General features: G+C 36.0%; 1 protein-coding gene across 1 annotated transcript; it reads right to left on the reverse strand.

Annotated features, from left to right (window-relative positions):
* Positions 1-4,606: 4,606 nt before the first annotated feature.
* Positions 4,607-12,259, reverse strand: LOC142355338 (CCR4-NOT transcription complex subunit 11-like). The gene is made up of 3 exons (XM_075407538.1): positions 12,124-12,259; positions 11,264-11,937; positions 4,607-4,813 (listed from the first exon to the last, which is right to left on the reverse strand). Exons 1-3 carry the CDS (start codon positions 12,245-12,247, stop codon positions 4,655-4,657), a joined length of 957 nt encoding a protein of 318 aa, XP_075263653.1. The 5' UTR covers positions 12,248-12,259; the 3' UTR covers positions 4,607-4,654.
* Positions 12,260-15,186: the final 2,927 nt, after the last annotated feature.

Consider the following 15,186-nt stretch of genomic DNA (forward strand, 5'->3'; position numbering starts at 1 on the left):
GAGTTGCATTAGCAAACTTCCGCCACTTGTGTTCCGCTGCATAAACTTCTGGATGCTGATCAATTTAGATCACACAAACTCAAAAAATAAATAACATATTAATCAAAGTTCGTTCGAGAGCAGTTTTGATACCATGCGATACGCTGATAATCACACTTTCAGAAAAACGTAAAAATACCCGGCAAAAATAGCCGATATTGATTCCTATAACACCAATTGGGACCAAAGGAACACAAAACGATGAAAAAAATGATTGTTGTACAAAAACAATTTTAAGTGCAAACGATTTTGATTGGATTTTGTAGTGATGAAACTCAAGTTCCTTAATGAGAGAACACAGAGACTAAAATCAGTACAAAAAAGCATTAGAGATGTTAACCAAGACTTTCCAGAACAAAGGTAGCAGGACAGATACAATTCAAAGAATTATCATTGACTAACAAAAATCATGGCCTATATTGGACTCTGAATCGATTGGGATAATCATTTAAAAAATGAAAAATCGAAAAACAGTAAAGTCCAATCGCCGCATGTAAGAAAACCACAAGCGAGAAACCTTCTTCTTGTTCACACGCCATTGTCTCACATTAAGAAACATTATGCCACAAAACCACTCGCTTTTTCGCTTCGCTTCATGTTTGGGCGTGACAAAAAATCACTTCAATTTGACTTCAAAAATCATCAAAATGTGTGATTAGATTTTTAAAAAAAACAGCACCCGATTCAAATCAATTTCTTTGAATTTAAAAGAAAATAGAAACGCTATTATCACCGGCTGAGAAGATGAGGGCGGCTAATAAAAACTACAACTTAGAAAATTGGTAAAATTATTTTGTTCTTTTTCTTCTAAAACTGAATCAGCTTTTTTAAAAACAGAACCGACTAACGTCGGGCGAAATGCTCTCAAACGACCGGCGAGCGGTTGGCTTCGTCAGTAGCTAGGCACAGTTTAGTGAGGCTAGCTTTAGCTTAATTGAAGGGGCGTAAGTGAGCGCAGCGGGGGGGGGGGTGCACCGGGGGCTGATGGGGCGGCAACAGTGGGGGGTGGGGATTCAATCTCTAAGAACCTCCCTTTGCACCATAAGTATAAGTCTCCAACCAAAACAGATTCTGTGAATCGCATACTTGAAGACTAGTGAGCTGAAAGGCTCTAAGAGCACTTAATGCCCGCTGGGCGCTACCTGTTTATCCCGTTTTTGGACGAAAAGTCAATCAAATGCGTCAGACGAAAAATTGGTCAAGCGAAAAATCGCACAAAAAAGACCGACAAATATAATTGCTACAAACTTTGTTTGAAAGCAATTAATAATGTCTATGTAGCAGGAGAAACTGTTGCATTCACGGTTTAAAAATTGTATATCGCTATTTTCGCGTTAAAGAATCAAAACAATGAAAATTTTAAACTTCTGCTGACAATCTTAATTTTTTGCGATTTTTTTTAAAAAAAACTGACAACTATTCCTTCTAATGCGTATCTGCAATGCTGATAGCTGGCCAATTGAGATGCTAATTTCTATTAACTCTTCAAAAGGCAGCGTTCTATTCATCCAGCTGTTTTTGATCGTAGGTCAGAGTACTGCCTGGACAAATTGATCTGAGGGCAAAATTTCAACAAAAAACAACAACTCGGCAGCTTATTCACTTGACGAGATCAACATAGTCGCTATGACTTTGCTGCTATTAAACAGCAACCCAAATAAGATAAACGTCCAGGACACAGGACAAAAAGCAATTACAAATTTTAAAAGTTTTGCGAACTCGATGCTCTTTATTGATATTATAAATTGTCCCAAAATAGAAATGGATTAAGCTCATTCTATGGTCCAATTCAATTCGATCTGAGGCAACACATATCGACACCACGAATTAAGGCCAATCAAAAATGACCTCACAAATTTCTGGCGCGATCGTCCGATGGTGAGAATTGAATTCTCAGTAGATGCTAAGGCTCTCTCTAAATCCTGTTCAGGCCCTCTAATTGTATTCCAATACTCTAAACTTTGTCTAATTGCTCGTCTAATTGAAGCTTAAACAATTTCTTCCAACTCTTTAAAGTCGACTAGACAGCTAACTACATTTCAAATGCTACCTTACATACCTCTTTGAAATAATTAGCTATCATCAAAATTCGCGTACTGATTGTCAAAAGCAGATCTTATCTTGTATTTCCTCCACTGAACTTACACAATTATCACAGCCTATTTTGAGCATTTTTGATCACGGCACCTTTCTACACCCTTTTACCTGTAGAGGCTTTTCAGTGGAAATGATGAAAAGCAGCAACGCAACTTCAGAGAGCTTCTGAGATAAAACTGGGAATTCATCTACAAACGAATATCTCCTTATTTGCCTTTTCATTTAGAATTTTAATTAGCTCCCCCTTTTCAATCAATTCACGAAATCAAAGCCCAAAAACAATCCTACTTTATTCTGTTTGTTCTTCCCTACAAAACATTCCCACTATGCCTCAAAAGCTACCACCTTGTTATGTTAGTGACTTCCCAAAGGATATTAATTTTAATGCTCAAACAGTTCTGAGCTGCGTTGGCATAAAAATCATGCTTTCATCTCATAGAATACATTTTAGGAACCTTTTTTAAAATTACAGCAAAAAACAAACAGAACTTGATCAAACACTGATTTTGCAACTTTTCCCTGAAAATTCACCCAACTTCACTTCAATTTGCTACAGCATGCAAAGTTTTTTAATAGACTTTTATAAAGACGGTAAAAATATAAATCAAAATTTCATGTTCATCAAAAGCATCAATCAAATTTCAACTGTCAACTCACATATTTTGGTTCAACCTTATTATTGATCGTGTTAGTCACGTATCCTTTTTCCATAGAACTGAATTTTACAGCTAATCATCAGTCTTAAAACTCACAAGGCATCCTCGTTCTTTTGTCCGCTGTTAACTAATCACCCCTTTATGTGAAACATACCCGGCAGATAGCCGGAAAATAGCCGCCGATGATTCCAATAAGCATGATTGGGATTGAACGAATAGAATATATTGAAAAAAAAAGATTTTTGTACAAAAATATTTTTTAAGTCCGATTTATTTTGATGGCATTTCGTAGTTGAACATACTTCTGTTTCTTAGAGAGAGGCTACAGGGGCTTCTATCAACACCAATAAGCATTAGAGATGGTAACTAAGACTTATAGGAACGACGTTCAAATAGCGGGCATCTAAAATTGGGCTTTATGGGTTTATCCCGTTTCTACTTCTGACTTCAATTTTTTATACTGACTCTGTTCATTTTGAATTGCTTTGCTGAGCAACTGATGTTCAAAATCACTTTTAGCAGAATGAGAGAAGAGAAACTGGCCTAGAGAAGTCAAAAAGATATCACGCAAAATGTCGAAAAAGCGGCAAAATGGTAAAGCGAAAAAAAGTTTGACGAAGTAAAAAAAAAACATAGCCGGAAGAATTCCGGAAACGACTCGAAGTGAAAATCTATTTAAACGCCATCCAACTACTCATCAAACAAAACGTGCCTTCACTAATTTATGATCATCTTGAAAGAAAGTCATGAAACAAAAAAGTAAAAACAAAATCAAATCTGTTAAAATATGATAAATCTGATCAAATTTTGTTATAAATTGAGATCCCGAAAAAACTATCTCTGCCAAAATAACTTCATGAAAACAACTAGTACTTACTAAAATCACTGAGGTAAATTTTGAAAAAAAAATACTTTAGGCTAAATTATGAAAAGAAAGCTCTTAAAAAACAACTTTAACTGAAAAACTGGAAGTTATCAAATTCTTTAAAATTTCAAAAGCATATAAATCCAAAGAAAAAATCCCATCAGCCAATAGGGTATCCAGATGCTCGCAAAACAATAGGCAGGTCATAATAGGCTAAGAAACTTAGCTAAAAACAGAGAAAAAAAACGAAAAACGGCAAAAAATTACGAAAAAGTTCCAATTTTCGCCATTTTTTTGTCATATTTCTCAACAAAAAAATGATTCTTACCCACAAAACTGTAACCAATTGTTATCATAAATTCGCTCAAGTAGAAGGGGTTTCTTCAATACCCATTTGAGCCAATAAAACAAAATAATCGTCAAAAAAACGCAAAAATTAGCCCGAAAATCAGCAAAATACATAAAAAACCTCCGAATTATCATAAAATTCACATGAATTTTCAAAAACCTTCAAAACACTACCGAAACCAGCCTGAAATTAAAACAAAATCATAACCAAACCTCTTAACCAAAATAAATGAAAAAAAACTTCTTTAAAATGCCGCACGTGAACAAAAAAATTTCGCTCGCTTAGAGAAAATTTTTTCACACATCAATTTCTCGCTCTCTCAAAAACAGCGGTATGAACAAAAACCACTCACTTTTTGCTCCGCTCTTCACTTTTGTTCAGCGCCAAAATCACTCCAAATTTTTTCACGCGTTTCATTTCCCGCTTCAAATATCAATCCATCAAAATTGATTAAAAAAAGGACTTCTCCAATACTCCTCTTCGAGTCGTAAAAAAAATACGAGCGCAATAATAGCCGGCTGAGAAGATGAGGGCGGCTATTAATAAGTAAATGAAGGTCAAATTGAGGCTCAAAGTGATCGAAAGCACTAACACGGTTACAAGAAGTGGGGAGGGAATAATAAGAAGGAACCAAATATTAGACAACTATCAGCTTCTACCATTATTCGACTGTTTGTTCGAAGATGAATTGCTAGAATCTCCGCTCGTTGAAGTCACCGCACTGCTGTTTGAGTCCAAAGACTTCATCAATCTAAAAAGTGCAGCTGCTTCTCGGATTCCACTGAACTCAATGCAAAATGCCTGCATCTAAAAATCAAAAAGAGTGATTTAACATTCTTGCAATCTTCAGATTTGCAAAACTTGTTTTTCCCCCGAAAAACTTTGTCTTCAAAATGCAGCCGAAGCCTTCCGAACGTACTATATAGTACAAAAACTGATTGCTGAATTATAAATTCCCAAATACTAAATTGATAAATTCCCAATTTTTCATGATTACTGATTTTAATTACAAATCAAACGAAAAATTTTTATAAGACCTTGGGCTGCTGCCTTATAGATACTATGAGTGCTAAAAGGGCCAAAAATGAGCCCAAAAATAAATAATAAACAGCATTATTGAAAGCGCAAACAACAAATATTTGATGACTTTAATGTTAATGTATATGTTGATTAGCAACCAATCATTGACAAAATCATAGAACCTATCTAATATTCTACCAATCGGATTGGGATTGAAAGAGAAAATAGTGAAAAAATGATTTTTGTACAAACAATTTTAAAGTGAGAACTATTTTGATGTCATTTTGGAGCTGAACATGCTCCTGTTTCGTAGTGAAACCACACAGGGGCTAGTATCAATACCAATAAGCATTAGAGATGTTAACTATGAACAAAGTTCGAGTAACGGGCATCTAAAATCGAGCTTTATGGGTTTATCTCGTTTCTATTTCTGATTTCGTTTTTTAAGTACTGACTCTGTTCATTTTGAATTGCTTTGCTGAGCAACTGCTGTCTAAAAAACTTTTAGCCGAATGAGAGATGAGTGAAACTAGCCTAGAGAAGTCAAAAAGATTTCACGCAAAATGTCGAAAAGGCGGTAAAATGAGGAAAAGCGAAAAATTTTTATTCGACGAAAAAATATATAGCAGGACAAGTCCTGACGTACAATTCAAAGAATTTTCATTGACTACAGAAAAAACCAGACATAGCACGGACTATTAGTGAATTGAGAAAACAATTTCTATATCAGATAAAAAAACAAAAAAATCAATGTCAAAATGCTGCATGTGAACAAAAAACCACTAGCGAGAAATGTAAATTTTGTTCTAACAAAAATCGAGGCCTAGAATGAATGGATTGGGTAAACAATTTAGAAAAAATTTGATCCAAAAAATTGAAAAAAAAGTAAAGATCAAAGTGAAATTGCCGCATGTGAAAAAAAAACCAATCGCATGCTCTATAATAACTGGCTCCATAAAAAGCCGCATGCTCTATAATAACTGGCTGAGAAGCTGATAAACAGCCAAAAATTCAACGCCTTTCTCAAAACAAAATTTGAAAAACCTCAGCGATTGGTCAATTTATGAGAATTTGTGCGAAAAGCTGCATTTTTCAGTCAATTCTCAGCGAACTTTACATACTGACGAAGATCAATTCGCAAACATTTTCAAATATACAGTTAGCGGATTTAAATGTCCAAATTCAGCTTGGATTTATCCCCTTATTAAAGACTAATTTTTTTCAAGCGACCACCCGAGCGACGACCGGATTGAGCAAGCACAAGAACAAAAATTCAGGAAAGCGATACCATAAAAAACATTACAGTCAATAATATTTCGAATAAAAATAGAAATACCTCTCAATAACCAATTACAGCATAAAGGAAGCCAATTTTTTGTATATGAGCTTATTTAAGTGTCAAATTACACCAAATGAACTTTAAATGCAACCACACAAATGAATTAACTGTGGCTTCATTAAAACTTTGATTCATCGTCTATTCATTTCTATACTGTCTCAAAACCGTTTTGAGTTCCTCTTTGAAATTCTTGTTTCCATTTGTAGTTTCATTAACGTTATCTGCGTACAAAACTATCGTGTTGTTGTTGCATCTTAGCAGGTCATTTACGTATACGATGAAAAATTTTGCAATCAAATCAGTAAGGTTTTGCAAAAATTGTATCAATGATAAAAAACGAAACGTCATCATAAATATGTCAATTCTAACGTCTTCATTACGTGTTTTTACATCAAACGATTTTGAAAAGGCTTTACAAAAAATTTATTTCCTCAAATGAACTTCTTCTGAGAATTAATTAATCATTCGATACGGGATATGATATCATTACCATTGGATTCGCAACAATTGATTTCGCATTAAAACCCTAAAAATCGACAAAAAGCAAGCAAAAAAATCTCGCATTGATTCTTTTAAACACCAACCGCAGAATGATACGTAAGCACACACATACTAAAAAACTGCAGGAACAGATGCCTGCCGAAAGATCAACGAGGACGACGAATATGGAAACAAAAAAGAGAACGCAGCACATAAAAAGAGTACTTCTTATTAATTTTCAACAAGCCTTATACAAAAATTACCGCATTGAACACTAAACACGAAAAAAGGACATCAAATTTATGAAGGCTCTATTGTAAGGCAAAATTTCGATTGCTCCGTTTGCAAAAAACAGCATTAGACTTGTTTTTTTTTCTTTTAAAAAAAGTCATAAAATAGTACCTTCAATTTTTTATTTTTTTCCCGAAAAGTCTCAGATCAATACTATTCACAGACTTTTTCGCAAAGAGCCATTCCAAAATAGGGATTTCGAAGACGCAAGCAACTAACTATAAAACATTTTCACATGGTGGTAAACAAATTCAATTTGAGCTTACAATCAGAGCAAATACTGAAGAAACCCATTCTCAGAACGAAAAAGCTGCATAAAAATTTGAGAAAAACACTCGCTTTGAACGGATTTTGATATCTTAAAACAATTATTTCAGAAGCAGAAAAGATAAAAAAGATTGGAAAAACGCATCAACTGATTAATACGATACAAAATTATTTATCATGAAAGAGAACTTTGGCTAACAATAGGCAAAAATCATTTTCGTTACAAAAATAGAAAATTAGTTACCCAACCTTTGTCTTACTGAAGAATAAAAGACAAGCATAACCGACTAAACGTCGGAAGAATTGCTCTGGAACAACTAGTGGGAGCTCTAATGAATTGCAGCCTGCTTCAGTCGGGCGGGGGAGCCTAAATGGGACTCAGGAGTCCTCAGTTAAATAGTGGGATTCAAACAACCACATTAGAGGTTAACATATACCATAAGTAAGACTTAAAGTGAAAAATGACACCAGTTTTGGCGCACTTTTCATTTGACTTTTAGTATTAAACTGCCGCCAATTCAGTTCAGCTGCTTTAAATTGTCTTTGCGAAAGAATTTTAGATCACGTGAAACGCAAGAAGTCAAGGGCGTAAAAGTCACTCGAAAAGTCAAAACGGTCAAGCGAAAATTTTGTATAAAAAGACAAACCCGTTTACAATAATTGCTTCTCTACGAGAAATTAAAAACAGGTTATAAAATTCTTTTATTCAGTTTAAGCTGCGTTTGGACCACACCAAAAAGATTAAACATATACCGAATAATATCGGACGAATTGCTCTCGAACGACTGCCGAGGCAAACAATTTAGAAGGGGGTATACTCTCGAACGACTGCCGAGGCAAACAATTTAGAAGGGGGTATAGACGAGGTACTTTTATTGAGCAAATACTTTTAGACTAGGTAGAGGTTCGAACCCCCGCTCTCTACTTAGCTACATGGTCTATCCTTTGTTTGCTCTCACAATCGGTTATATTTTAACAACAGACTTAATTTCTCAATGCTCGCATTGGAAATCACTAAAAAAACAAGAAGTCAAGCGTGAAAAAGTCACTCATGAAGTGAAATCTAAATAATGTTCTAGAAAAAAACAGTCAGGCAAATTTTTGCAAAAAAGACACGTTTACAATAATTGCCTGAAACTTCGTTTGAGAGCAACTAAATAACAAAAAAAAAATCAATCAGAAGCAGATCCTCCATAATCAAGAGAATTATTACGGATGCATTCAGTTGATCTTCAATTTGATTTTGAATCACAAACTTGAATTATGCAACTGAGCGAACAGACAAATTTTTCGAGGGCGGTGAGTTTCGAATTATCGGAAGGCGAATCAGCTCGTGACACCATTGGTCAGAAACTACCAAAGCGTACAAAAAAATGAAATCATCCAGGTCATCCACACTGGATAAGAGGCGGAGCAGATGACGGAAGCATCTATTTGAGGAGGGGTGGTTGTTGTCCGAACTTTAAACATAACCGACCAAAGTCGGGCGAATTGCTCTCAAACGACCGGCTGGCTTCGGTAGTAACCAGCTGGGGCTTAGGGATGCTAGCATTAGGGGATGACCGGTGTCTGTGCGTGGGGGGTGAAGCAATGGGGGTATGGTTGCTAAGACTAGTTGAGAGGGGGTTCAAATCGACAGGTGGAGGTGGGTGGACAATGGGAGTGTTGAGGGGGTATAATGGGGGGCTGATGGCGGGGGTTACTGAGGGGCGTCAAATTTTTAAGATTAAGGCCCGCCCTTCACACAATGAAATTTTCCCCTCAAAACAGTTTTGGTAAACCGCATTAATAAAGCTTAGGGCTTCGCATTAATAAAGCTTAATCGCATTAATATAAGAGAACTTAAGGTCCTCGAGCGCTAACTGTTTTTCCCATCCCGTTTTTGAGGAGAAAGTGAAATGGATCGGACGAAAAATCGGTCAAACAAAAACATTAAAAAAGAACACAGGACTAATATAATTGCAACAAACTTCGTTTGAGAGCAATTAAAAACTCAATTTTGGTAGGACCGTGAAGTAATGCTCATTCAGCAGCTCTAGTGATACATAACTTCGGCAATTTGTATTACAAAAAATCAAAGAGCTACGCGGACATATTGACCTCGGCAGACGTTTCTCAGAACGAAAAAGCATTTCCAAAACAAATTATCGAAGTAAAACTAGCACACGACTAACCAATTGAATCAAATTTTGGTCGAGACTAATTAAAAAGGACTGATACAAAACCATTTGAAAAATTCAAGTATCTGACAAATTAAATATTCCAATATACCCAACAGATTGCCAAAAAATTAACCGCTATTTATTCCCATAACACCGATTATAATTGAGAAAAGAATCGCAAAAAATTTACTGATGTACGAAAATGGGAAAAAATAATGTCAAAATGCCGCATATGAACAAAAAACCACTAGCAAGAAAGCGATTTTTGTTCAAACCCCTTTTTCTCATTCGACTTTAAAATTAGAGAAAAATTTTCACACCAAAAAACCACTTGCGTTTTTGCCCTGTTCGGCGTGACCAAAATCGTGACTTCAATTTCACTTCAAAAATCATTAAAATGTGTGAACAGATCTGAAGAAAAGACAGCGCCCCAATACAATTCAAATTCTTTGAATTGTTAAAAATAGGAGCGCTCTTATCACCGGCTGAGAACTTAGAAAATTGGTAAAATTATTTTGTTCTCATTTCCCTTCTAAAACTGAATCAGCTTTTTTAAAATAATTTCTACGTAACAGGGGAAACTGTTGCATTCACGGTTTAAAAATTGTACGCCGCTATTCTCGTGCTCAAAAAGCAAAACACGAAATTTTTAAACTTCTGCTGACAATCTTAAGTTTTGCAATTTTTTTAGAAAACTGACACCTATTCATTCTAATGCGCATTAGAGATGCTGATAGCTAAACAGTTGACATGATACGACTGAATTGTAAAAATAGGAGCACAATCATAGCCTGTTGAGAAGATCAGGGCGGCTAATAATGACCAACTCCCCTGTAAACAGAAGAAAGCAACAAGCAGAGAAAAATTAAGACAGAAAAGCAAATCCGCATGAACAATACAAGGCACTGAGGCTTAAGTCTTCATTGATATTACCCTCACGAACAGTATTCTCATCACGAACAGGTAAACTAGATGCTAACAACGAAATAAATCGACCACTACCAGCCAAACAGAAAAGACAACACAAAATCTCAAATAAAATTGCTAGTAGGGCATTAAAATTGTGCTGCGACGTAAAGCCTTTGGGCTTGACCAGTTTAGTCCTTTTCAAAATTGAAGTAAAAATGCGTGACCATGTGTTGCCCAAAAAATAGTAGGACAAGTCCCTATAAGCAATCAAAGAGTTTGAAAAATCAAAAGCAAAATCAAAAGATCTCACATTTGAGTGAAGGCAAAAGTCCCGCCTCCCAGCATAATTAAAGAAACGTACAAATGAGAAAACACAATGGAGTGAAAAATAAAAAAAACCTTACACGAAGTTTTACAAAACTGTCCCAAATGACGTCTAAACATAACTGACTAATCTCGGTCGAACTGGTCTCAAACAACAGGCACTGGCGAAAGATCGATCCGGCAAAAAAATGCACAAAAGACCAAGTGCTGAAAATGTAGCCGACTTCGTGTTTGAGGGCAATATACAAGCTATAAAACAACTATAAACTTCAACAAAATGCGTAATATATCTCGAAAATGATCACGCCAAAAGAATTACTACTAGCTTTACTTACTTTTTCTGAATTCAAATGCCGAAATTTAAAAACCAAAGGAGAGTCTAGCCTCCATTTAGCTACACCAGCTATTAAAGACAATAATTGAATTATCGTAGCAATTTTGAAACAGTTTGCAAATAATACTAACTTCAACCATCAGATCAGACACGTTCACCACTTTGTTCCTGATGAGAGATTGCAAAAACACACAAAGCAGCCGAACCAATCGATTTTGGTGAAATTTGTCTTGAATAGCCTCACATGTTTGAATACAATTTGAAATGTACATCTGGATAAACTCATTCGGCAGTTCAACTTCGTTTGTCAATCGATTCACAACTTCCATTGAATGAACAGACATTTGGATGTTTACCAATGCTTTTAGAAACTCTAACATTTGGTGTTCACTTCCTGCACCGCTTGAAACCAGAACCTTCAGTAAAAGGTCAACAGCTGCTATAGGGTTATGTTCAGTTAAGGCCGCTAGATGATCAACACAGAATCTAAGTCCACTTGTATTTTTTACATTGCGCAGTTCGTTTCGAATCTCGACAAGCTGATCATTGGGCAAGGCATTTTTAAATGCTGCTTCCAAAAGATTTCGCAGGTTTGCACTAACTCCTGGAGCGTCAAGAGATCCATTATCGCTGTTGTTGTTCTCGCTTTTGCTAGATTGGTTTTCAGACACAATAGAATCGTCAAATAGAAACTTATGCTCCGTATCCAGAGGATTCATCCATATAAGTTCATTTCCTTCATCGGAGGCGAGGAATGGTGGTGGTGGGATTCGGAACATGAACGATGCGGGGTTAATTGTTGACCCTAAAATATGGACATACGAATCATGGATTCATACTCAAAATGCTCCCTTTCTTACATATCTATTACCATATAAAACCAATCTCCTTATTCATGACTGAAGGTCAAGTATAACCCATTTAAAAGCGTAATTTATGTTTCTACATAGTTGAGAAATTTAGATGAGGATTACTTCAAAGTCTTTCTTACCCAGATGAGGAATGACGCATTCTAAAGCCTTGGCTATCTGTTGTTGACTGCTAGAGGGACTCACACTCTGAGGTAAGGGATGAGGAATAACAGCACTAATAGCCGCTTTTTCGGTGAGAGGCATCGACTCCAGGTCAATTGCTAAAACATTTACGTTTATTTACGTGCTCTAAAAACTGATTCAATTTTATGGGCAAACAATACGTAGACACCTGCTTAAGCTATAAAATAAGTTCAAAAAGTGTATCCCCAGCTGTTGTACTATAGCATCGAAGTGACTGAATAACAAAAGGTCCTACGAGCTGAAAACAAAAATAACAATGCGGCTGTGAAGGTGTTCGGAAAATTTAACAAATTCCATTTTACCCAATGCCATTATACCCAACCAGCCATTTTACCCAATACCATTTTACTCAAAGCCAACTTGAATTGACCCTATTGTTCAAATTACTAGAGCGACTATTAGCGGACTATATAATTAAATGGCACGTGGGACTTGATATGAAACTATCACAACCGAACATGGGATTATTATAAATGGCTATATAATTAAATGGCCGTTGGACTATTACAACCAAACATCGGATAATTGAACGAAAAGATCAAAGAGCATTGGGTAAGTTGGCATTGGGTAGAATGGAATCGGGTAAATTGTCATGTAACCGGCAATTAACAATTTAGGTGAGATTGAAGACTCTGCAAAATTTTATGCAAAAACTTTTGTAGATAGTGGAGTCAAAATCTTGCAATGCCCACATTTAGCTGGAATTAACAATGCACTTTTCAATAAAAAACCAGAACCAAAAGTTCATAAAGCTGAAACCCCAGCAAGCCCAGTGCTAACATTTCCTGGTAGGTGTTCTTATCAACTAAACAATTTTCCTCAAATTTTCTCCCCGAATTGCTCTCAAACCACTGGCAAGCGGTTGCACTAGTCAATAGCTAGAAGCGATGTAGGGGGGCTTGCTTGAGCTTCAACTACGTGGGTTGGGTGTGCATTCGAGGAGGAGTTACGGGTCGAATGAGGTGAGGGATAAAGTGATGGCTACCAAAAAATTATGTCTTAACGGTTTACCTTCACGCCAAAAATTATGTCTTTTTAACGGTTTTGTTGATGGGCTTAATTGGAGACTATTGAGCCGTATGAACGACTAGTAAACCTCCGGGTATGACCTGTTTATCCCGTTTTTGAGGACAAAGTCAAAAGGTCGGACACAAAAAAAGACCAGCAGTACCAATATTATTAATTAATAAAAACTTGGTTTGAGTGCAATTTAAAGGAACGAAAGCGATATTGAAGACGCATAAAATGCATTTACAGAAAAAATAATTCAGAGCAGATAACGTTAGAGAAAAATAGAGCAAAACTTGTTTTTTTAAGATATAATTATATACATGCAAGCACAAAATCAGAATGAAAATAACTTAAAACGGTCAAAATTATCTCATCATTGAGGACAAAGGTAAGAAGTAGCAGTCAAAAAATCAATTCTAGGAATTTTAACAATACTCAAAAAAGTTTTTACAAAATGTGCAAACAATTGAAACATAGCTGGCAGATTGCCAGAAAATAGCCGCAATAGCTTTGTGGATCTGCAGTCTCAACAAAACAGTAAAAAAGACAGACTGAATATATAACATATCAGCCTTCATTGAAGGCTGATATGTTATATTTTGATTAAAAATCTGTAAACGTTTTTGCTGCCTCTATTAGCTGCTCTCAAATAACCTTCATTTAGAAAGACACTCAACCATTTGACCTTATCTCTTTGAATTAAAGTCAATAAAAGTCAATTTCAAAGTGAGGACGTCATTTTTGAGAGTGAGGTAAGTCAAGTGTGACCAAAAATTTAATCACGCGAATGAGCAACAAACTCACTCCATTAAGAGAAAAAATGACGTCACGCACGCACTTCAGTTGAAATTGCATGAACGAATAAACAAAAAGCAGATTGAAGTGGTTGTGACGTCATATGGTCGTAACAAAATTCGCGACGACGAAATAAAAAAACATAGCAGGACAAGTCCTGACGTACAATTTTCGTTGACTAAACAGCAAACTAGACCTGAAACGGACTATGAATGGATTGGAAAAACCATTTAGAAAAAAATCCGATCCAGAAAATCGAAAAAACAGTAAAAATCAAAGTGAAATTGCCGCATGTGAACAAAAAACCACTACCGATAAAGCGAATTTTTGTTCAAACACCGTATTCTCACTCTACTTTAAAATTAGAGCGAAAAAATTTCACGCCGCAAACCCGCTCGCATTTTTGCTCCATTTCCAGTTTCGGCGTGACCAAAATCACTACTCCAATTTGACTTCAAAAATCATGAAAATGTGCGAACAGATCTTAAAAAAAAGACAGCGCCCCAATACAATTCAAATTCTTTGAATTGTTAAAAGCAAGAAAAGGCCACTAATAGCCCCAGCTATCGCTGTGCGGCTATTAAAGAATAACATGAAATTCAACATAATATCTTCAAATCAACATCTGGAAACGGCTCAGTGGCAATTGATTGACCACTGGCAAGCGGTTGCACTAGTCAATAGCTAGAAGCGATGTAGGGGGGCTTGCTTGAGCTTCAACTACGTGGGTTGGGTGTGCATTCGAGGAGGAGTTACGGGTCGAATGAGGTGAGGGATAAAGTGATGGCTACCAAAAAATTATGTCTTAACGGTTTACCTTCACGCCAAAAATTATGTCTTTTTAACGGTTTTGTTGATGGGCTTAATTGGAGACTATTGAGCCGTATGAACGACTAGTAAACCTCCGGGTATGACCTGTTTATCCCGTTTTTGAGGACAAAGTCAAAAGGTCGGACACAAAAAAAGACCAGCAGTACCAATATTATTAATTAATAAAAACTTGGTTTGAGTGCAATTAAAAGGAACGAAAGCGATATTGAAGACGCATAAAATGCATTTACAGAAAATGCATCGACGACGAAATAAAAAAACATAGCAGGACAAGTCCTGACGTACAATTTTCGTTGACTAAACAGCAAACTAGACCTGAAACGGACTATGAATGGATTGGAAAAACCATTTAGAAAAAAATC

The sequence above is a fragment of the Convolutriloba macropyga genome, unplaced genomic scaffold (genome assembly GCF_964194025.1).
Source record: "Convolutriloba macropyga unplaced genomic scaffold, txConMacr16.3 SCAFFOLD_953, whole genome shotgun sequence".
Taxonomy (NCBI): domain Eukaryota; kingdom Metazoa; phylum Xenacoelomorpha; order Acoela; family Convolutidae; genus Convolutriloba; species Convolutriloba macropyga.